This window comes from Rutidosis leptorrhynchoides, chromosome 4, assembly GCF_046630445.1.
Source record: "Rutidosis leptorrhynchoides isolate AG116_Rl617_1_P2 chromosome 4, CSIRO_AGI_Rlap_v1, whole genome shotgun sequence".
Classification (NCBI taxonomy): Eukaryota; Viridiplantae; Streptophyta; class Magnoliopsida; order Asterales; family Asteraceae; genus Rutidosis; species Rutidosis leptorrhynchoides.
Window position 1 is genome coordinate 97,098,016 of NC_092336.1, and position 23,319 is coordinate 97,121,334.

General features: G+C 34.2%; 1 protein-coding gene across 1 annotated transcript; it reads left to right on the forward strand.

Annotated features, from left to right (window-relative positions):
* Window positions 1-3,785: 3,785 nt before the first annotated feature.
* LOC139840842 (uncharacterized) lies at window positions 3,786-5,300 on the forward strand. The gene is made up of 4 exons (XM_071831085.1): window positions 3,786-4,016; window positions 4,110-4,761; window positions 4,846-5,042; window positions 5,124-5,300. The coding sequence occupies exons 1-4, from the start codon at window positions 3,786-3,788 to the stop codon at window positions 5,298-5,300; spliced, it is 1,257 nt and encodes a 418-aa protein (XP_071687186.1).
* Window positions 5,301-23,319: the final 18,019 nt, after the last annotated feature.

The window sequence follows — 23,319 nt, forward strand, 5'->3', positions numbered from 1 at the left end:
GTTAAATGATAAGTAAATATATTATTAAGTGTATTAACAATGAAATACATATGTAAAAATAAGACTACTAACTTAATGATTTCGAAACGAGACATATATGTAACGATTATCGTTGTAACGACATTTAACTGTATATACATCATACTAAGATATATTATATATCATAATATCATGATAATATAATAATTTAACATCTCATTTGTTATAATAAACAATGGGTTAACAACATTCAACAAGATCGTTAACCTAAAGGTTTCAAAACAACATTTACATGTAACGACTAACGATGACTTAACGACTCAGTTAAAATGTATATACATGTAGTGTTTTAATATGTATTCATACACTTTTGAAAGACTTCAAGACACTTATCAAAATACTTCTACTTAACAAAAATGCTTACAATTACATCCTCGTTCAGTTTCATCAACAATTCTACTCGTATGCACCCGTATTCGTACTCGTACAATACACAGCTTTTAGATGTATGTACTATTGGTATATACACTCCAATGATCAGCTCTTAGCAGCCCATGTGAGTCACCTAACACATGTGGGAACCATCATTTGGCAACTAGCATGAAATATCTCATAAAATTACAAAAATATGAGTAATCATTCATGACTTATTTACATGAAAACAAAATTACATATCCTTTATATCTAATCCATACACCAATGACCAAAAACACCTACAAACACTTTCATTCTTCAATTTTCTTCATATAATTGATCTCTCTCAAGTTCTATCTTCAAGTTCTAATTGTTCTTCATATATTTTACAAGTTCTAGTTACATAAAATCAAGAATACTTTCAAGTTTGCTAGCTCACTTCCAATCTTGTAAGGTGATCATCCAACCTCAAGAAATCTTTGTTTCTTACAGTAGGTTATCATTCTAATACAAGGTAATAATCATATTCAAACTTTGGTTCAATTTCTATAACTATAACAATCTTATTTCAAGTGATGATCTTACTTGAACTTGTTTTCGTGTCATGATTCTGCTTCAAGAACTTCGAGCCATCCAAGGATCCGTTGAAGCTAGATCCATTTTCCTCTTTTCCAGTAGGTTTATCCAAGGAACTTAAGGTAGTAATGATGTTCATAACATCATTCGATTCATACATATAAAGCTATCTTATTCGAAGGTTTAAACTTGTAATCACTAGAACATAGTTTAGTTAATTCTAAATTTGTTCGCAAACAAAAGTTAATCCTTCTAACTTGACTTTTAAAATCAACTAAACACATGTTCTATATCTATATTATATGCTAACTTAATGATTTAAAACCTGGAAACACGAAAAATACCGTAAAACCGGATTTACGCCGTCGTAGTAACACCGCGGGCTGTTTTGGGTTAGTTAATTAAAAACTATGATAAACTTTGATTTAAAAGTTGTTATTCTGAGAAAATGATTTTTATTATTAACATGAAACTATATCCAAAAATTATGGTTAAACTCAAAGTGGAAGTATGTTTTCTAAAATGGTCATCTAGACGTCGTTCTTTCGACTGAAATGACTACCTTTACAAAAACGACTTGTAACTTATTTTTCCGACTATAAACCTATAATTTTTCTGTTTAGATTCAAAAAATAGAGTTCAATATGAAACCATAGCAATTTTATTCACTCAAAACGGATTTAAAATGAAGAAGTTATGGGTAAAACAAGATTGGATAATTTTTCTCATTTTAGCTACGTGAAAATTGGTAACAAATCTATTCCAACCATAACTTAATCAACTTGTATTGTATATTATGTAATCTTGAGATACCATAGACACGTATACAATGTTTCGACCTATCATGTCGACACATCTATATATATTTCGGAACAACCATAGACACTCTATATGTGAATGTTGGAGTTAGCTATACAGGGTTGAGGTTGATTCCAAAATATATATAGTTTGAGTTGTGATCAATAATGAGATACGTATACACTGGGTCGTGGATTGATTCAAGATAATATTTATCGATTTATTTCTGTACATCTAACTGTGGATAACTAGTTGTAGGTTACTAACGAGGACAGCTGACTTAATAAACTTAAAACATCAAAATATATTAAAAGTGTTGTAAATATATTTTGAACATACTTTGATATATATGTATATATTGTTATAGGTTCGTGAATCAACCAGTGGCCAAGTCTTACTTCCCGACGAAGTAAAAATCTGTGAAAGTGAGTTATAGTCCCACTTTTTAAATCTAATATTTTTGGGATGAGAATACATGCAGGTTTTATAAATGATTTACAAAATAGACACAAGTACGTGAAACTACATTCTATGGTTGAATTATCGAAATCGAATATGCCCCTTTTTATTAAGTCTGGTAATCTAAGAATTAGGGAACTAACACCCTAATTGACGCGAATCCTAAAGATAGATCTATCGGGCCCAACAAGCCCCATCCAAAGTACCGGATGCTTTAGTACTTCGAAATTTTATATCATATCCGAAGGGTGTCCCGAAATGATGGGGATATTCTTATATATGCATCTTGTTAATGTCGGTTACCAGGTGTTCACCATATGAATGACTTTTATCTCTATGTATGGGATGTGTATTGAAATATGAAATCTTGTGGTCTATTATTATGATTTGATATATATAGGTTAAATCTATAACTCACCAACATTTTTGTTGACGTTTTAAGCATGTTTATTCTCAGGTGATTATTAAGAGCTTCCGCTGTCGCATACTTAAATAAGGACGAGATTTTGAGTCCATGTTTGTATGATATTGTGTAAAAACTGCATTCAAGAAACTTATTTTGTTGAAACATATTTGTATTGTAAACCATTATGTAATGGTCGTGTGTAAACATGATATTTTAGATTATCATTATTTGATAATCTACGTAAAGCTTTTTAAACCTTTATTGATGAAATAAAGGTTATGGTTTGTTTTAAAATGAATGCAGTCTTTGAAAAACGTCTCATATAGAGGTCAAAACCTCGCAACGAAATCAATTAATATGGAACGTTTTTAATCAATAAGAACGGGACATTTCAGTTGGTATCCGAGCGTTGGTCTTAGAGAACCAGAAAATTTGCATTAGTGTGTCTTATCGAGTTTGTTAGGATGCATTAGTGAGTCTGGACTTCGACCGTGTTTTCTTTAAAAATGATTGCTTAACATTTTTGTTGGAAACTATATATTTTTAACATATGAATATTATGTGATATATTAATCTCTTAACGTGTTTAATATTATGTGATAGATGTCTACCTCTAGAACAAGTCCCATTGACTCACCTAATAATAATGAAGAGTCAAATGTAAATTGGAATGATTCGTGGACTGATTCACAAGTTCCCGAAGAGGAACCGGAAGAAGAGTCGGAACCGGAAGAAGAGTCGGAACCGGAAGAAGAATCGGAACCGGAAGAAGAAATAGAACCGGTGGGGGAAATAATAAAACGGTTAAGTAAAAGAGAATCCTCAACCAACCGACCAAGGTTAATTATGGTCAATGGTGTTTCCGCCAAGGAAGCAAAATATTGGGAGGATTACCAATTCTCCGATGAATCGGATTCCGATGATGTTATAGAAATTACCCCAACTGAATTTAAAAAGGCAGAAGAAAATAATAAGGGAAAGGGCATAAAAAATAGAGAAATCTAATTCCAACCCCGATGAAGGTGCTCTTACTTTGAATAGTAAAATTGATTTTAGTGATCCTTTATATCTACATGCCAGTGACACCACTAATACACCATTAATATCTATTAAATTGAAAGGAACTGAGAATTATAATATATGGAATCGTGCTATGTTACTTGCTTTGTCAACTAAAAATAAAGTAGGATTTGTTGATGGTACTTGTGAAAAACAAATTGATAATGGTGTTCTTGCTGCCCAATGGGATAGATACAATTCTGTTGTATTATCTTGGATTCTGAATTTTATATATGAAGATTTAAATTCTGGACAAATTTTTTCTGCTACTGCTTCTGTTGTCTGGACTGAGTTGAAAGAGACTTATGACAAAATAGATGGTTCTGTAATTTTCAACTTGCATCATAAGATTAATTCTATGAAACAAAATGGTTGTAGTTTGTCTGAGTATTATCATAAACTTAACACTTTGTGAAAGCAATATGATGAAATGGTCAAATTACCTGCTTGTACTTGTGTTGCTGCACCTGAATTTCAAAGTCATAATAAAACTCTAAAGCTAATGCAATTTTTAATGGGTCTTGATGATTCCTATATGTCTATTAAAAGTAATTTGTTACTTAGAGATCCTTTACCTGATGTTAAATCTGCTTTTGCTATTTTGTCTAGAGAAGAATCTCACAGGGGTGTATCTGGAGTTGGAACATCTAAAACTCAAAACTCTGCATATGTTGCTCAAACCAATAATAACAATTGGATTAATAAATCTTCTAATACTTGTAGTTTTGAAAGAGGTAGAGGATTTAATAGAGGACCTAATCCTAATCTTAAATGTACAAAGTGTAATAAAATAGGACATACTATTGACATATGCTTTGAAATTGTTGGTTATCCAAATAATTTTAAAAAATCTTTTAATGGAAATACTAATAGATCTTTTATTGCTAATAATTATGTGTCTAGTTGTCCTTCTTCTTCTGATTCTATTGTAGGTTCATCATATCCTACTCCTTCTTCCTCTACATCTTCTCCTAGTCCTTTGAGTTTTTCAAATGAACAAATGATGAAGCTGTTAAGTATATTAAATGAGAAAAGTTTCCCTGTTTCTGACTCTGTTACTAATATGTCAGGTATAATAAGAAATAATAATGTGTTCTTTAATAATAATTTTTCAAAATTTTTTAATTTTAACTCAAGTAATAACACAAGTCAAGGATGGATTATTGATTCTGGTGCAAGTCAACATATGACTGTGTCTGAAAAAAGTCTTTTTAATATTGTTGATGTTAGTGATTTAAATTTACATGTTACTCATCCAAATGGTACTAAAGCTAAAGTCAACAAAGTTGGAGATTTAAAACTTAACAAATCCATCATATTAACTGATGTTCTTATTGTTCCTGGATATTGTGTTAGTCTTTTATTCGTTAATAAACTTGCTCACAATAATAACATGTTTGTTGGATTTGATGCTAATAAATTTTATATTCAGGATTTGAAAACCAGAAACACCCTAGGAACTGGTAGTGTGAATGGTGGTCTATATTTGTTTGATGTTTTTGAAGGTGACTCTCTTATGTGTAATTCTGTGGTTGCATACAATTTTGAATCTGTGTTACTTTGGCATAATAGGTTGGGTCATCCTGCTAGTCCTGTTTTAAATATTTAAAGGTCAAACTTTAATTTAAACAAAACTGTTGATGATTTTCCATGTGAAATTTTTCTTAAAGCTAAGCAGACTAAAGATCTTTTTCCTCTAAGTAATCATGTTTCTAAAGAATTAGGTGAATTAGTTCATATGGATTTATGAGGACCTTATAAAGTTACTAGTAGAGAAGAATATAAATACTTTTTTGACTATTGTTGATGACTTTACTAGGGCTGTTTGGGTTTATTTGTTAAAATCTAAAGATGAAGTGTTTGATAATTTCATATATTTTGTTAGTCTGCTAAGTAATCAATTTAATAAAAAGGTTTAAATGATTAGAACTGATAATGGAACTGAATTTGTTAATAATCAAATGAAAGATTTCTTAAATAAAAGTGGTATTTTTCATCAGACTACAATTGCTTATACTCCACAACAAAATGGGTTGGTTGAAAGAAAACATAGACACTGTAACGACCCGTCAAAATCGCTATTAACGCGGCACGTTAATCATTGATTCCACAGTGAGGTTTTGACCTCTATATGATACGTTTTGATAAAATATTGCATTCATTAAAATAAGTGACTTTCTAAACATAGAAAGTTATAAACATGTGGGCGAGTGCTTAGGTATAAGCAAAACCCCGAAATACATAAGTCTTTAATTTACAGGTTGACATCACAGTCCAGTTATTTATTACACAACGCAGTTTTATTTTGAATGCAATAAACTTTGTACAAAGCATGAGAGACTCCATGCAGGCAACAAGCACATCACAGCGGAAGCATTCTAAGGACCTGAGAATAAAACATGCTAAAAAGTCAACACGAATGTTGGTGAGTTATAGGTTTAATTGCTCGAGTCATAAACATGTATAAAGATAGACCACAAGATTTCATCAAAAGTTTATCAATAGATTCTACGTAACAGAGCACCCTGGTAACTAAACTTAACGCTATAGTGATAATTACCCCATTCGTTTTAATACACGCAAACCAACGTGTCTTAAACTCAAATAACATACGTCCGTTAAAAGGCTAGCGCTCTAGCTCGGACGGGGATGTCAAGCCCTATGGATCCATATACAATTATTCGCGCCCACCAGTCCATATCCTATGTACTGGCAGCTACTAGTTACCAAAGCTAAGGGATTTTCGGTTTAACTCAGTGTAGAATTTTGTATGTACTTGTGTCTTATTGCGTTTAAAATAAATTGCATGTATTCTCAGCCCAAAAATATTTAAAGTATTTAAAAAGGGAGACTATAACTCACAGTTCAATATTGCGATTCAATATTGTAGGCAAATTGCGTAGACGTAATGATGGTAGACGACTGTATGGTTGGCCTTGGATTCAAGAACAATACCCCGAATAATACCTAATATTTCCTTAGCTTAAAGCGGTTTGAAACCCGAATTAAAACACCCTCGTATATAACTTATTATTATTAAACTTAAATTTAAAATTATAATTATAATATAAATATAAATATTGAGAGTTTAATTTGAAAAAAATTCGTCGAACGAACTGCGTATTTATATTACTTTTCGATTTACTGTAGCTCATGCGATCGCATGAGTTTTCAGTGTTTTTGCCATGCGATCGCATGGCCGCCTTTTCCGTTTTTGTTTGCTAGTTCGTCGACATCAAATAGTGTTACTGTAGCAAATAGTGTTACTGTAGCAAATAGTGTTTTACTGTAGCAAATAGTGTTTTACTGTAGCAAATAGTGTTTACTGTAGCAAATCACTGTAGCAAACTCGTTTTCACTGTAGCACTGTAGCAAAATACGGTTTCACTGTAGCAAATAGTGTTTTACTGTAGCAAATTCATTTTTACTGTAGCAATTAATGTTTTACTGTAGGAAAGTCGTTTTTACTTGTACATCTTATAATATATATATACATACATATATGTATATTTACATAATATTAAATCATAAAGAGAATTGGTTTAAATTAGTAGAAATTTTTCGGGTCATCACAGTACCTCCCCGTTAAAGAAAATTTCGTCCCGAAATTTTGAGTAGTACCTGTTTCATGAGCGATATCAATGAACAAATGTGGATACTTTTGCTTCATTTGATCTTCACGTTCCCAAGTAAACTCGGGTCCTCGTCTTGCGTTCCAACGAACCCTAACTATCGGTATTTTGCTTTGTTTTAATTGTTTGACCTCACGGTCCATGATTTCAACAGGTTCTTCGATAAAATGGAGTTTATCATTAATTCGTATTTCGTCAAGAGGAATTACGACATCCTCTTCAGCTAAACATTTCTTCAAATTTGACACGTGAAATGTGTCGTGAACACTACTAAGTTCTTGCGGTAGCTTTAATCGATAAGCAACTGCTCCAATTCTTTCGGTGATTTCAAAGGGTCCTACGTACCTAGGACTTAGCTTTCCTCGTTTACCGAATCGTACAACGCCTTTCCAGGGTGACACTTTCAACATGACTTTGTCGCCCACTTGAAATTCTAGCGGTTTTCTTCTTACATCAGCATAACTCTTTTGGCGACTCATGGCCGTTTTCAATCGCTGTTGTATTTGAATGATCTTTTCGGTGGTTTCTTGAATAATTTCTGGTCCAGTAAGTTGTCTTTATCCTACTTCACTCCAACAGATAGGAGATCTGCACTTTCTACCGTAAAGTGCTTCAAATGGTGCTGCGTTGATGCTCGTATGATAGCTGTTATTGTATGAAAATTCTGCCAACGGTAAGTGTCGATCCCAACTGGTTCCAAAGTCAATCACGCATGCCCGTAACATGTCTTCCAATGTTTGTATTGTTCTTTCACTTTGACCATCTGTCTGTGGGTGATAAGCGGTGCTCATATCTAATCGAGTTCCCAATGCTTTTTGTAATGACTGCCAGAAACGTGATGTGAATCGGGTGTCGCGATCAGATATGATAGAGATGGGTACACCATGCCTGGAAACTACTTCCTTCAAATATAGGCGTGCTAATTTCTCCATACTGTCTGTCTCCTTTATTGGTAGAAAGTGAGCTGATTTAGTTAGACGATCAACTATCACCCAAATAGTATCATGACTACTTGCAGTCCTTGGCAATTTCGTAATGAAATCCATGGTTATTCTTTCCCATTTCCACTGTGGAATTTCTGGTTGTTGCAGTAATCCTGACGGCTTTTGGTGCTCAGCTTTAACCTTTGCACACGTCAAACATTTGCTTACATAAGTAGCAATTTCTGTCTTCATATTAGGCCACCAATAAAACTTCTTGAGATCGTGGTACATTTTCCCGTTTCCTGGGTGAATTGAGTACCTCGTTTTGTGTGCTTCATCTAGTACTAGTTGCCTTAGATTACCATGTTTTGGTACCCATATCCTATCAGCAAAATACAGGGTTCCATCGGCTTTTACTTCAAGCTGTTTTTCTAACCCTCTGCTCATTTCACCTTTTTCATTTTCTTCTTTTAAAGTCTCTAACTGTGCTGCTTGAATTTGCTTTGTGAGATCAGTACGAATTGTAATATTCAAAGCTCGGACCCTAAGAGGTTTTACTCTTTCTTTTCGACTTAGGGCATCAGCTACAACATTAGCTTTTCCGGGGTGGTAACGGATTTCACAATCGTAATCGTTTAACAACTCTACCCAGCGACGTTGCCTCATATTGAGTTGTTTTTGATCAAAAATATGCTGAAGACTCTTATGGTCGGTGTACACTGTACACTTGGTGCCATATAGATAGTGTCTCCATATTTTGAGTGCAAAAACTACTGCTCCAAGTTCTAAATCGTGCGTCGTATAGTTCTTTTCATGAATTTTTAGTTGTCGTGAGGCATATGCGATGACTTTTGTGCGTTGCATTAATACACATCCTAAACCTTGGCGTGAAGCATCACAATAGATCACGAAATCATCATTTCCTTCCGGTAATGACAAAATGGGTGCAGACGTTAACTTCTTCTTTAATAACTGGAATGAGGATTCCTGTTCTGTGGACCAATCATACTTCTTTCCCTTTTGAGTCAATGCAGTTAAGGGTTTGGCGATTCTAGAGAAATCTTGAATGAATCTTCGGTAGTAACCAGCAAGACCTAAGAATTGGCGAATTTGTGTTGGAGTCTTCGGGGTTTCCCATTTACTAATGGCTTCGATCTTGGCGGGGTCAACTTTAATTCCATGTTTACTGACAACATGGCCCAAAAATTGTACTTCTTGTAACCAGAAATCACACTTCGAAAATTTTGCGTACAATTCTTCTTTCTTGAGTATCTCCAGTACCAGTCTTAAGTGTTGCTCATGTTCTTCCTTGTTCTTCGAGTAAATCAATATGTCGTCGATAAAAACAATGACAAATTTGTCTAAATACGGTCTACAGATGCGATTCATTAGATCCATGAATACTGCTGGAGCATTAGTCAATCCAAAAGGCATGACTAAAAATTCATAGTGACCGTAACGGGTTCTGAACGCTGTTTTAGGAACATCTTCTTCCTTCACTCTCAGCTGATGATATCCGGAGCGTAGATCAATCTTAGAATAAACACTTGATCCTTGCAATTGATCAAACAAATCATCAATCCTCGGTAATGGGTACCGATTCTTGATCGTTAATTTGTTTAATTCTCGGTAATCTATGCACATTCTCATAGATCCATCCTTCTTCTTGACGAACAGAATAGGAGCACCCCAAGGTGAAAAACTAGGACGAATAAATCCACGGTCCGATAATTCTTGCAACTGGTCTTGTAATTCTTGCATTTCTGAAGGTGCAAGTCTATATGGAGATCGGGCTACAGGTGCAGCTCCTGGTATGAGATCAATCTGGAATTCTACACATCTGTGTGGAGGTAGCCCCGGTAATTCTTCTGGAAATACTCCGGGATATTCTCTTACAACCGGCATGTCATCAATGCTTCTTTCTTCCGTATCGATCTTCTTTACGTGTTCCAGAATAGCATAACAACCTTTTCTTATAAGTTTCTGGGCCTTCATACAGCTGATAAAGTTCAGTTTTGAGTTGTTCTTCTCCCCATAAATCATTAATGACGTTTCATCCTTACGAGGGATGCGGATTGCTTTCTCAGCACAAACAACTTCCGCTCTTGTTTTGGACATCCAGTCCATGCCAACGATTACATCAAAACTTCCTAATTCTACGGGTATCAAATCGATTTTGAAGGTTTCACCAGCAAGATTCATTTCGCAACCATGGCAAATTTTATCGGCTTTTATCAGTTTACCATTAGCTAATTCAATAGTATATTTATCGTCTAGAGGTAATGATGCACATTTTAGTTTAAAACTAAAGTCTTTACACATATAACTTCTATCAGCACCCGTATCAAACATAATAGAAGCTAGTTGATTATTAACGGTAAACGTACCCGTGACAAGATTAGGATCCTCACGTGCTTTACTGGCACTAACATTAAATGCCCTCCCACGTGCGGGTTCTTTGTTCTTCTCCTTATCAGGGCATTGATTTATAAAGTGACCAGACTTCCCGCATCCAAAACATTTCTTGACATCGGTCAGTTTTGTCTTTACTTCAGAAACGGTGGCATAACAATCTTTCGCCACATGTCCTTTCTTGTTACACTTGTCACAGACCACTTGGCAATAACCTGCATGATGTGTGTAACATCTTTTGCAGAACGGATGGGGTCCCTTATAGTTTGGACTTGCAGTTGCCCCATCTTGGTTACCTTTAAAAGTTTCTTGTTTCTTCAGGTGAGTACTTTTGCCCTTATAGTCTTCCCATTTCCTCTTTCCTTCAGTTGTCTTGACTTCGGTAATTGGTGCCTTAATCGAACTCTCTGTGATCTGGTCCATGAGTTGGTGTGCCATTGTCATGGCTTCCTGCATCGTATTCGGTTTGGACGATGTAACATTTCCTTTGATATTGATCGATAAACCGTCAATATACATTTCTATCTTTCGTTTCTCGTTTGGCACCAATTCGGGACACAACAAGGCTAGTTCCATGAAACGCTTTTCATAGTTATTGAGATTCGCGCCGATAACCTTCAGATTACGTAACTCAGATTCCATTTTTCTGATCTCGTTTCGAGGACAGTACTCCTCGATTAGCATCTTTTTCAGTTCTTCCCAAGAGATATCATATGCCGTATCTATTCCTTCTGCTTTAGCATAATTGTTCCACCAAGTAAGTGCACCATCTTGCAACGTGCACGAAGCATACTTTGACTTGTCTCCGTTCGCACAATTACTGATTTTGAAAACGGACTCCATCTTTTCAAACCATCGGGTTAGACCGACTGGTCCCTCAGTTCCACTAAACGTCTGTGGTTTGCATCCTTGAAAAGTTTTGTATGAGCATCCGTTTCGTGAATTTGTGTTTACGGCTGCTGCTTTGGCTGCTGCTTCAGCTGTTGCTTTTGCTGCTTCGGTTGCAGCAATTCTTTCATTCACACGTTTCTCGACTAGTTGCTCAAACTCAGCATCCGACATTTGAGACATGTTTCTTCAATAAACACAACAGATATAATTTAATCATATAGAATATTATAGGTAAAATGAGTTGTCAATAGTTAATCGTAGCATATTAATAATATGAACCGATTATTATAAAAGCCTTTTCTTCTTATTAGCATTTTATAATTATTTCTAGGGTATTACCTACCCGTTAAGTTCATACATAATAGCTAGTACAAGGAATTAACTACTAAAATCCTAATAATATTCCACTATGAAAAATTATAGCGAGTTACTACATTATTATGTAATAATAATAATAAGAAGTAGTAATAATACAAATAATCATTCCATGCATTTATTATTAATAAACCAAAATAATACAATACCATACAATACTGATATTTTACATATGCTTATTTTACATAACAAGATAGAGTAGCACACATAAGCAATAAAATAGCGCATGGAAGATTTATGGTTGCGAGGTCGTTTATTCAGAACTATCAGAAACTTCTTCCCATTTGGTTCTCTCTGCCAATTGTTTGTGTGCACATGGTCCGACAGACATTCTGGCAGTGTATTTTATTTTTGGTTGGGGTTTTGAGGTACCCGTTGCCTCAGTGGGTTTAATACAATAAGGGTGGTTACGGATCGAATGGTCCTGTTCTTTTTTAATAATTAAGGACATTTTATTATTGTGGTTGTTTTTATTATCTATAGCAAGTTGGAATTTCTCCTTAGTGATCTCTTTTATTTCATTAGCGAAATCCTCCTCCTTACTGATCTCGTCTGATGACGAACTGTCTAAGTCATGTGTAGGAGAATATGATGACGAACTGCAAGAAAATGTACCGGTGGTCATGAACCGAAATCTGCCAGGCGTAATCGGCACAACCCGCCCGTCGGCGGTATATCTGGACCAATGTCCATATTTGTTTAGAAATGGACGATCCTCGTTTACTCCAGGGATCATGGGTCCATGCCAACGATACTGTGGCTCCGGAAAACTAAAGCTGGGTGGAACTGGAACCTCCTCTGGGTTTACCGGGAGTTGAGATTCCCCGGCTAACACAATTTCTTCTTTAATAGGTATTGGAACGCCCTTTTCAGTTGTGGATAGAATAGATTCAGTGTCCGATTCCGAGTCGTACAAAATGATAGGATTAGAGGAAGTCATCTATCACATAATTGAAACAACAATTACGTTAGCATATAAATATATCACATATAATATTTTTAACCAAATAATAAGCAAAAATCAGTAAAAACGGATATGGTCATAGTCCAGACTCACTAATGCATCCTAACAATTACCAGTTAAACACACTAATGAAATTTCTGGTTCCCTATGACCTCAAGCTCTGATACCAACTGTAACGACCCGTCAAAATCGCTATTGACGCGGCACGTTAATCATTGATTTCACAGTGAGGTTTTGACCTCTATATGATACGTTTTGATAAAATATTGCATTCATTAAAATAAGTGACTTTCTAAACATAGAAAGTTATAAACATGTGGGCGAGTGCTTAGGTATAAGCAAAACCCCGAAATACATAAGTCTTTAATTTACAGGTTGACATCACAGTCCAGTTATTTATTACACAACGCAGTTTTATTTTGAATGCAATAAACTTTGTACAAAGCATGAGAGACTCCATGCAGGCAACAAGCACATCACAGCGGAAGCATTCTAAGGACCTGAGAATAAAACATGCTAAAAAGTCAACACGAATGTTGGTGAGTTATAGGTTTAATTGCTCGAGTCATAAACATGTATAAAGATAGACCACAAGATTTCATCAAAAGTTTATCAATAGATTCTACGTAACAGAGCACCCTGGTAACTAAACTTAACGCTATAGTGATAATTACCCCATTCGTTTTAATACACGCAAACTAACGTGTCTTAAACTCAAATAACATACGTCCGTTAAAAGGCTAGCGCTCTAGCTCGGACGGGGATGTCAAGCCCTATGGATCCATATACAATTATTCGCGCCCACCAGTCCATATCCTATGTACTGGCAGCTACTAGTTACCAAAGCTAAGGGATTTTCGGTTTAACTCAGTGTAGAATTTTGTATGTACTTGTGTCTTATTGCGTTTAAAATAAATTGCATGTATTCTCAGCCCAAAAATATTTAAAGTATTTAAAAAGGGAGACTATAACTCACAGTTCAATATTGCGATTCAATATTGTAGGCAAATTGCGTAGACGTAATGATGGTAGACGACTGTATGGTTGGCCTTGGATTCAAGAACAATACCCCGAATAATACCTAATATTTCCTTAGCTTAAAGCGGTTTGAAACCCGAATTAAAACACCCTCGTATATAACTTATTATTATTAAACTTAAATTTAAAATTATAATTATAATATAAATATAAATATTGAGAGTTTAATTTGAAAAAAATTCGTCGAACGAACTGCGTATTTATATTACTTTTCGATTTACTGTAGCTCATGCGATCGCATGAGTTTTCAGTGTTTTTGCCATGCGATCGCATGGCCGCCTTTTCCGTTTTTGTTTGCTAGTTCGTCGACATCAAATAGTGTTACTGTAGCAAATAGTGTTACTGTAGCAAATAGTGTTTTACTGTAGCAAATAGTGTTTTACTGTAGCAAATAGTGTTTACTGTAGCAAATCACTGTAGCAAACTCGTTTTCACTGTAGCACTGTAGCAAAATACGGTTTCACTGTAGCAAATAGTGTTTTACTGTAGCAAATTCATTTTTACTGTAGCAATTAATGTTTTACTGTAGGAAAGTCGTTTTTACTTGTACATCTTATAATATATATATACATACATATATGTATATTTACATAATATTAAATCATAAAGAGAATTGGTTTAAATTAGTAGAAATTTTTCGGGTCATCACAGACACCTTTTAAATGTAGCAAGGTCTCTTATGTTTCAGGGAGGAATACCATTATTTCTTTGGACTGAGTGTATTCTAACTGCTACATAGTTAATCAACAGGATTCCCTTAAGGTGTTAGCAGGCATGTCCCCTGTACAGAAAATTTATGGTTTTGAACCATCACTCTCTCATATCAGGAATTTTGGTTGTCTTGCTTTTTCAAAAGTTTTAAATGAGTCTGATAAATCTAAACCTAGATCTGAAAAATGTATTTTACTTGGTTTTTCTTCTGAGAAAAAAAGTTATAAATTGTGGATTCTTGAAAATAAAACTATTGTATATTCAAGAGACGTCAAGTTTTTTGAAAACATTTTTCCTTTTGAACAAACATTAAAATCTTCTAAAAGTGATTCCGTTTCTGAAAAAGTTATTCAACTCAATTTCTTTGATTTATTTTCTAAAAACACCAATGTTCCTGAAAGTCCAAATGATGAAGGGAGAGAACATCTAAATGAATTTGCAGAGGTTATCAACACTAATTATGATCCTATAATTAGTGATGGAAACCAAAGTAATTCTAATGAAGATAATGATCATACTGATGATCTCCCTGAGGGCAATACTTTAAGTGAATCCATCTCTTTAAATCAACCTGATGAGCCTGCAATCCTTATGTAAGATCCTGTTTTCCCAGTTGTTTGGGACGCCATCCCAGTGTGAAGGGCTGGACGCCGTCCAGTAATCCTGGACGCCATCCAGATGAACTGGCGGGCCAACTATTTTGTTTTTAGATATTTAAAATGGGTATTTCGGTAATTTCACAAGGGGGATGAAGCGACCCGTCCTAATCCATCCGGACGAAGTCCATATCGATTACAAACGATTCACAACAGTATGTAATTGACCTCTATATGATACATTTTACAAACATTGCATTCGTTTTTAAAAGACAAACTTGCTTTACATCGAAAGTTGACAGCATGCATATCATTTCATAATATATTCAACTATAATTGGCTTAATAATAATCTTGATGAACTCAATGACTCGAATGCAACGTCTTTTGAAATATGTCATGAATGACTCCAAGTAATATCTATAAAATGAGCAAATGTACATCGGAAGATTTCTTTCATACCTGAGAATAAACATGCTTTAAAGTGTCAACCAAAAAGTTGGTGAGTTCATTAGTTTAACATAAATAATCATTTCCATCATTTTAATAGACTACAAGAATTTCATATTTCATAAACATCATTCTCATATCAGGCATTTCGTAAACTGCATAGAGATAAAAATCATTCATATGGATTGAACACCTGGTAACCGACGTTAACTTAATGCATAGAATATCCCCAAAACAGAACCTCTCGTCTTTATAATAATCTCGAAGTACTAAAGCATTCGTATCCCGAATGGGACTTGTCAAAGTCCATAGATCTATCTTTAGGATTCGCGTCAATCAGGGGCCATTTCCCTAAATTCTTAGGTTACTAGACTTGAAGGGAGATATTCGGTTTAATAATCCAACCATAGAATGTAATTTTAAGTATTTGTGTCTATTTCGTAAAACATTTATGAAAGGACCCGTCCTAATCCACCTGGACGAAGTCATCAACATTTGGTCCCATTGCGATGATCGGCTCCAAGTAATGTCCTTATATTGAGCAAATGCACAGCGGAAGTCTTAATTCGTACCTGAGAATAAACATGCTTTAAAGTGTCAACCAAAAGGTTGATGAGTTCATAGGCTTATCATAACAATCATTTCAATATGTTAATAGACCACAAGATTTCATAATCATAAACATAATACACTCCCAAGTGTATGTAAAGCATTCTAAGTGGTTGAGCACTTGGTAACCATACTTAACATTTAATCAACGTCGCATATTCCCTTTATTATGAAATCTCACTACACCGTACCAAGTGTAGTCATCAAAACGAAGTACTGTGCAACCGTTGAATACTGGTCGTCCAGTCCGGTTGGGGTTGTCAGGCCCGATAGAACTATCAACAGGATTCGCGTTTACAATACCCATGTAAATAATAGTTACCAAGCTACAGGGAAATATGCCAGTGGTACAACTCAACGTAGAATATATTTTTAAGTACTTGTGTCTATTTTGTAAACATTTATAAAAGCAGCGCATGTATTCTCAGCTCAAAAATATATATTGCAAAAGCAAATAAAAAGGGAGCAAATGAAACTCACTTTTGCCTTGAAGGTATTTAATTCGACTTGGTCTCCGATAGATATCACGAACCTAACCATATATATAATATATCAACATATTTTCTTTTTAAGTAATCGTTACATATATATATATATATATATATATATATATATATATATATATATATACTTTTAATACTTTTAATATTTTCTTAGTCCGTAGTTAGCAGTCCGATGTTAGTGGTCCACAATTAGTTGCTTAAATAAAATAAATAAAGACCCCATCGTATTCGTATTGATCAGAATTAATCTCGACCCATGGTACCATGTTGTCAAATGACGTGTTGCGTACATAAAGTACCGTGTTGTCAAATGACGTGTTGCGTACAATCATGAGGTCTTATGATTAATCTTCTCGTGTTGTTTATGGGTGGTCCTGAAATATATAAAATCAAATCATAAGTAATTATATATAAAATATCATATTAATTAGAAAAGATATGATTAATTTACCTTTTCTCCAAATATTTTCGTAGCTAAACTAGCTTCGGATACCCAATCTTGTTTTAGTCGTAGTTTCTTCACAACTCCGTTTTTGTTGGTTCAACTTGCCACTTCCTTGGATCGAGTCAAATTTTAAGAATATGAACTGAAAATACCTTAGTTTGTATTCAAAATCATAGGTTGTAGGTCAAACTTTGGTGAAACTTATGAAAGTGATCATTTTCCATCATAAAAACAACATTTAATGATCATTTTTCTAAAAATACTTACACTTTGAGTTAAACCATGAAATTTTTATGTGTTAATATATTCATAAGAAATATCATTTTTCCAGAACAAAAACTTCCAATTCAAAGTTCAAGATGGTTTTTAATTATCCAATCCAAAACAGCCCCCGGTTGAACTCTGACGACGTAGATTCAGTTTTTAAGATGTTCTTTGTAAAACCAAGTTATATCTTGTTAGGTTAGCATATAATTATGATATATTACAGGTCTTGAAGTGTTTTAAAAGTCAAGTTAGAAGGATCTATTTAGTTTGCGAACAAGTTTGAAATCATTCAAACTATGTTCTTGTTGTTAAATTTTATACCACAAAATAAGATAGCTATATGAATATGAATTGAATAAGATTATGAACAAGGTTACTACCTCAAGTTACTTGGACAAAGTTACTGCAAAAGATAAGAAATAATCTTGGAATCAAAGAGTGGTGGAGTTAGATCAAAAGGTTGGAAGTAAACTTCTTCAAATGGGTGGTTATTTTGATATGTTCTTGAAAGAGTTTTCTTATGGTGTTTAAGGCTTGTAATTGAAGCTAAATGATGGGTAAAATGCTTGGAGATGATCAAGTATGAAGTTAGGAGTATTTTGAGAGATAAATGAGGGTGTAGATATGAGAAAATGGAGTGAAGAAATGGTGTTCATTTATAAAAACGTTTTTAGTTTATAAAGAAAGAAAAGGATTCCTAATTTTGTTTTCTTACTAATAATTCATACTACTTGACAAATTCTAGTTACCTCATATCTAGGGCAGTAATAATGTTGATTATGATGTTGATTTGATGTGTATATACCAATATTAAATACATATAGAAGCTGGGTATGATACGGGTACATATACCCTAGATATACGTATAGAAATCTTGAGGAACGGAACGAGAATTCAAATATAGCTATCTTTTGTGAATATACTTATATTGTTTTATGTATTTAAGTCCTTAAAAAGTGATTAAATACATTATATATACGATACATGTATAAGCATTATAGATTATAAGTATATATATCAAAGAATGTTACGTATAGTTATCGTTTTGAAAACTAGAGTGAGTAGTTTCAAAATATACTTATAACTCATTGTCATTAGTACACAATGAGATGTTAAACCATCCTTAAATCATGTTAAATATATATATATACATAAACGTATAATTATCGTATGTTATATAGTTCGTGATATCATCGGTCATATTGGACGGTCAAACATTGTGTAAAACTCTTTTCAAAAACACAAGTCTCAACAATTTAGATTGCTTATCATGTTGGTATGGTTTAATTTATGTAAATATTAATCTCATAAGTATAATTTGGTTGGAAAATTCTGGGTCATTACAGTACCTACCCGTTAAAGAAATTTCGTCCCCGAAATTTGATAGAGGTTGTTATGGATAACAATAAGAAGGTTTTCATGACAAATATAAGGTGATAATGGAGTTTTATCATCATTGACTAATGTAGATAAAACGATTCGATTATGCGAAGAATATAAATGAGACTATCGTAAAAGAGTGAGATGAGTAAAATATATTCGTCTTAACCGATGACGTAGTTATGATTGATTTCCGGAATTTAAGGGATTTAAAGAGAATCTTACGTAATAAGATTTGGTTCTTTGGTGATTAAGGAAATCAGGATCTTCTTTGATTATATACAATAATCTGTTTCGATTGCTCTATCGGATATTTCACTATAAATTCACCCCTTCGTTTTCTTATTTTCCACGACTCACACCTTCTATTCTTTCTCCCTTGATTCTTACTTTTTAGCATTCATCAATATGCTACATCCAGTCCTGATTCTTGATATACTCCTAACTTTTATATCTGTCATTCTTCTTTTTCATCTACCACCAGAAGAATCTATTTACTTCTACTATACTCTTGTGTTTATAGTGTTTCTAATTCTCCCGTGTCTCTATATTGCTATCTGCATCGATATACACGGTTTGTAATTTCGGGGTTATTATCGTAGTTTATATTCTTCATTATTTTTCGGAGTTTCATGCTTTCGTTTTCTCTTCCCGACTTCGAGTTAAGCGAGTAATGGTCCGGAATTCGTAGATATTAAATTCAGAATGAACATAGCTAATGCTCTAAGAAGAAAATGGTAATAGAACGATTTTGATTTGTTAAATTACCAGAATACCCTGGAGATGACCGAGTCATCCAGAAAAATATTCTCTTGATATGTTTAGAGATTAGATAGAATGTAAGAGTCGTGTAAATGGCACATGATGACGGTACTGTGAATCATCATGCTTCATTAGAAACTCAGCATGACTTACTGTAATATAATGACGTTGATCAAGTGTCATTATATTATACTAATCCATGCTTCAGTTCCCAACACTACTTCAAAAAATTCATATTTTAAACTCGAAGGTTTCAAAATTTAGAAACTAACACAGTTTCTTTTATGTTGCAGATATTACGGAGAGATAAATGATCTCAGATAAGAATAGTTGTGAAAATATCGCCAGAAATATGGAGGATATTTATAATAGAACATACGAGAATATCTTAGAATTTCTAATATCAATGGATGATGAAGAAGATTTGCCTGTGAAGGTTTAGAATGAGAAATAAGATGTTTGCTAACGATTTCAGCAGGCACAGAATCATTTGGATTCTTTGAAGGCAAACTTATTCTTTGTGATTTGTCCACGGCTTTCTTCATAGTTTCGCATAATCCGCTTTTCGGTACTAAATTTTCTATCGAGCGTTCCTAACACTCCTTTCTTTATCATCAAACTTTTGGCCATTAAGATCATCTACAACATGCTGCTTCGTCAGCAATTTCAAAGTTAACTGATCTGGGTCATCGGTTATCAAACCGAGGTAGTTTCAGGAGAATTATGATTTTAGAATGATTAATCGCCGATGGTAATATTGTGGAATATAAAAGGTTCCCCAGTAACAATAAAGAGTACGCATATATATCGCGATTATAATAAAGTTGTTTCGGATGAAAAGTCAGAGTTGACTTGCTGGAGCTGTGACAAAATTAGCTACTTTGGAAAGGGATTGCAAAACGATCTTCGGTAATAACAATGTCAAAGGAACTAGAACAGATACGTGTCAAACGTTTACTCAGTTTCCGAGGGTTTTTCAGGTGCATAACTATATGCATCAATCTTTTCTTCCGTAGATGAAGTGCGGTTGGTTTATCCTCTCGATTGAGTTGTTTTTAAGAATCATGATAGATTTGAACGCTGATTTTAATCATCGAGATACAATGAGGTTTAAGATGAAATCAAGTGGCAATCTTGAAGAAATGTTTAGTTTCATATGTTATAATCAATATTTTAATTCATTTTAATTGTCCAATGTCATTAGTCCACAGTCGATAGTCCACAGTAACAGTCCAATAATTCATATATAGTTTAATATATAATATACGAATTAATTAATACTTGTCGTGACCCGTATACGTCTCAGACTCGATCACAACTCAAACTATATATATTATTGTAGAATCAACCTCAACCCTGTATAGAGAACTCGATCATTACTGCATATAGAGTGTCTATGGTGATTCCAAATAATATATATAGATGCATCGATATGATATGTCAAAACATTGTATACGTGTCCCGATATTTAATGTGCGTAAAATAATTACAGAAATTAAATGACGATAAATAAAAGTGCGATAATTAAATTGCGATAAATAAACTGCGATAAATAAAATGTAATCAGTTAGCTAGGAACAGTTAGCGTGGATTCTTAACAAAATTTTTCATAGTTAATTTGTTTGTTTCTAACAGATTTTATTTTGTCATATGTTTTCTTCATATGCCACTTGTCGGATTCTGGGAAGTCAAAATCCAAATATGAAATTGAATGAAAATGGTTATTCTGCGGTGAACGGATACGTATATCGATGGTTGTAAGTAGGATAGTAAATGACTGTTGAATCAGCTAAAACGAATGTACAATGTAACTTATTAAGATGAAATCTAATTATTCCTCGGGTATTACCTACCCGTTAAAAAAAATTTCACCATTAATATTTTGTACAAAAGAACTTTTAATTACAATCTTTATGAAAACATATATACATATATATTTTCTTCAGATGAAATTATGAATTTAATGAGTTAATATGATATTAATCTCATTTGCTTTTCGGTTTGAGCTAGAATAAGAAATCTCTAAAACTTTTTGAAACCACATATTCTTCGCAGAATATCAATGAAGTTATGGATCAATACTTCATCGTTCATTATTGTTGGTACTCCTTGGTATCAATGGTGCGTATGATGTTGATGTTTGTGGGACAGATTATGATGTCGAGACGTGTGATGCGGATGTTGTTTGTTAGTGGTGATGATGGTATTGTTGATGTTATTGATGGTGGTGCTGATTAAACTGCTGGTGCTGTTGCTGGTGTTTACAACCTTCTCACCATGTTCTCCAAAGCCGTCACGCGAGCGCGAAGTTCGTTAACTTCTGCTAGTACACCGGGATGATTGGCGGTTGGAGCGAGCGAATGAACAAGATTTGTAATATGGGATAGTATATAATCGTGACGAGATACTCTAGAAATGAGAGAGAAAATGGTGTTTCGAATAGGTTTACCGGTAAGTGTTTCAGGTTCATCGCCAAGAGGGCAATTTGGTGGATGGAATGGATCACCTTCTTCTTGTCTCCAGTGATTTAGTATATTACGAACCCATCCCCAATTCATCCAGAATAGATGATGGGAAATTGGTAGATCCATTCCGGTGACGCTGCTTTCGGAGCCCGAATGGAAATTCATATCGGCATAACTGTCGGAATCTGAAGAATTCAAACTAGTTGCGGAATCCATCTTGTATAATGGGGAAAATGATTTTTTGGTATGGAATAGATTATAGGAGTTAGATTTGGTACTCTTCAATACATAATTTACATATGTATATATAATACCAAAATCCCGTAAATTACGGAGAATCTTTGAAAAGATATCAGTCAAAGTTCGCAATAACAGATATGCTAAGATAAGAATTCGTCTATACACTATCAATGCAGTAAATGCAGTAAAACGTGTCTAGACTTATGAATGATAAGCAGGTAATTTCCTAAGGATGATAAGCAGATGATTTCCGACTAGAAATGATAAGCAAAACTTTTGACATGTAGACACGGTCGAAGTTCAGACTCATTAATGCATCCTAACAACTACTAGTTAGACACACTAATGCAAGACCTGGTTCACTACGACCACCGATCTGATACCAACTGAAAGTTGGGGATGCATCCCACTCAGTGCCTTCTCAGCTAACCGCCTGTGACCACTGAGCGTACCTCAGACACTGATTTTACTGCCCACCTCTCGGCAGTACAGCCAACCCTAATAGGGACCGCGAGGAGTAAGAGCCAATGCTTCGTCACAGGTAACACTGTGAGAACCCCCTCTACAATTAACCCACTAATAAACGGCATTAAACCAGCTCTGATACCAACTGAAAGGACCCGTCTTAATCCATCTGGACGAAGTCATCAACATTTGGTCCCATTGCGATGATCGGCTCCAAGTAATGTCCTTATATTAAGCAAATGCACAGCGGAAGTCTTAATTCGTACCTGAGAATAAACATGCTTTAAAGTGTCAACCAAAAGGTTGGTGAGTTCATAGGTTTATCATAACAATCATTTCAATATGTTAATAGACCACAAGATTTCATAATCATAAACATAATACACTCGCAAGAGTATGTAAAGCATTCTAAGTGGTTGAGCACTTGGTAACCATACTTAACATTTAATCAACGTCGCATATTCCCTTTATTATGAAATCTCACTACACCGTACCAAGTGT

Coding starts and splice junctions, on each gene's coding strand:
- LOC139840842 (XM_071831085.1), top strand. CDS start 3,786: ATGTTACTTGCTTTGTCAACTAAAAATAAAGTAGGATTTGTTGATGGT. Junction 4,762..4,845: donor CTCTGTTACTAATATGTCAG/GTATAATAAGAA, acceptor ACACAAGTCAAG/GATGGATTATTGATTCTGGT. Junction 5,043..5,123: donor TTATTGTTCCTGGATATTGT/GTTAGTCTTTTA, acceptor TTTTATATTCAG/GATTTGAAAACCAGAAACAC.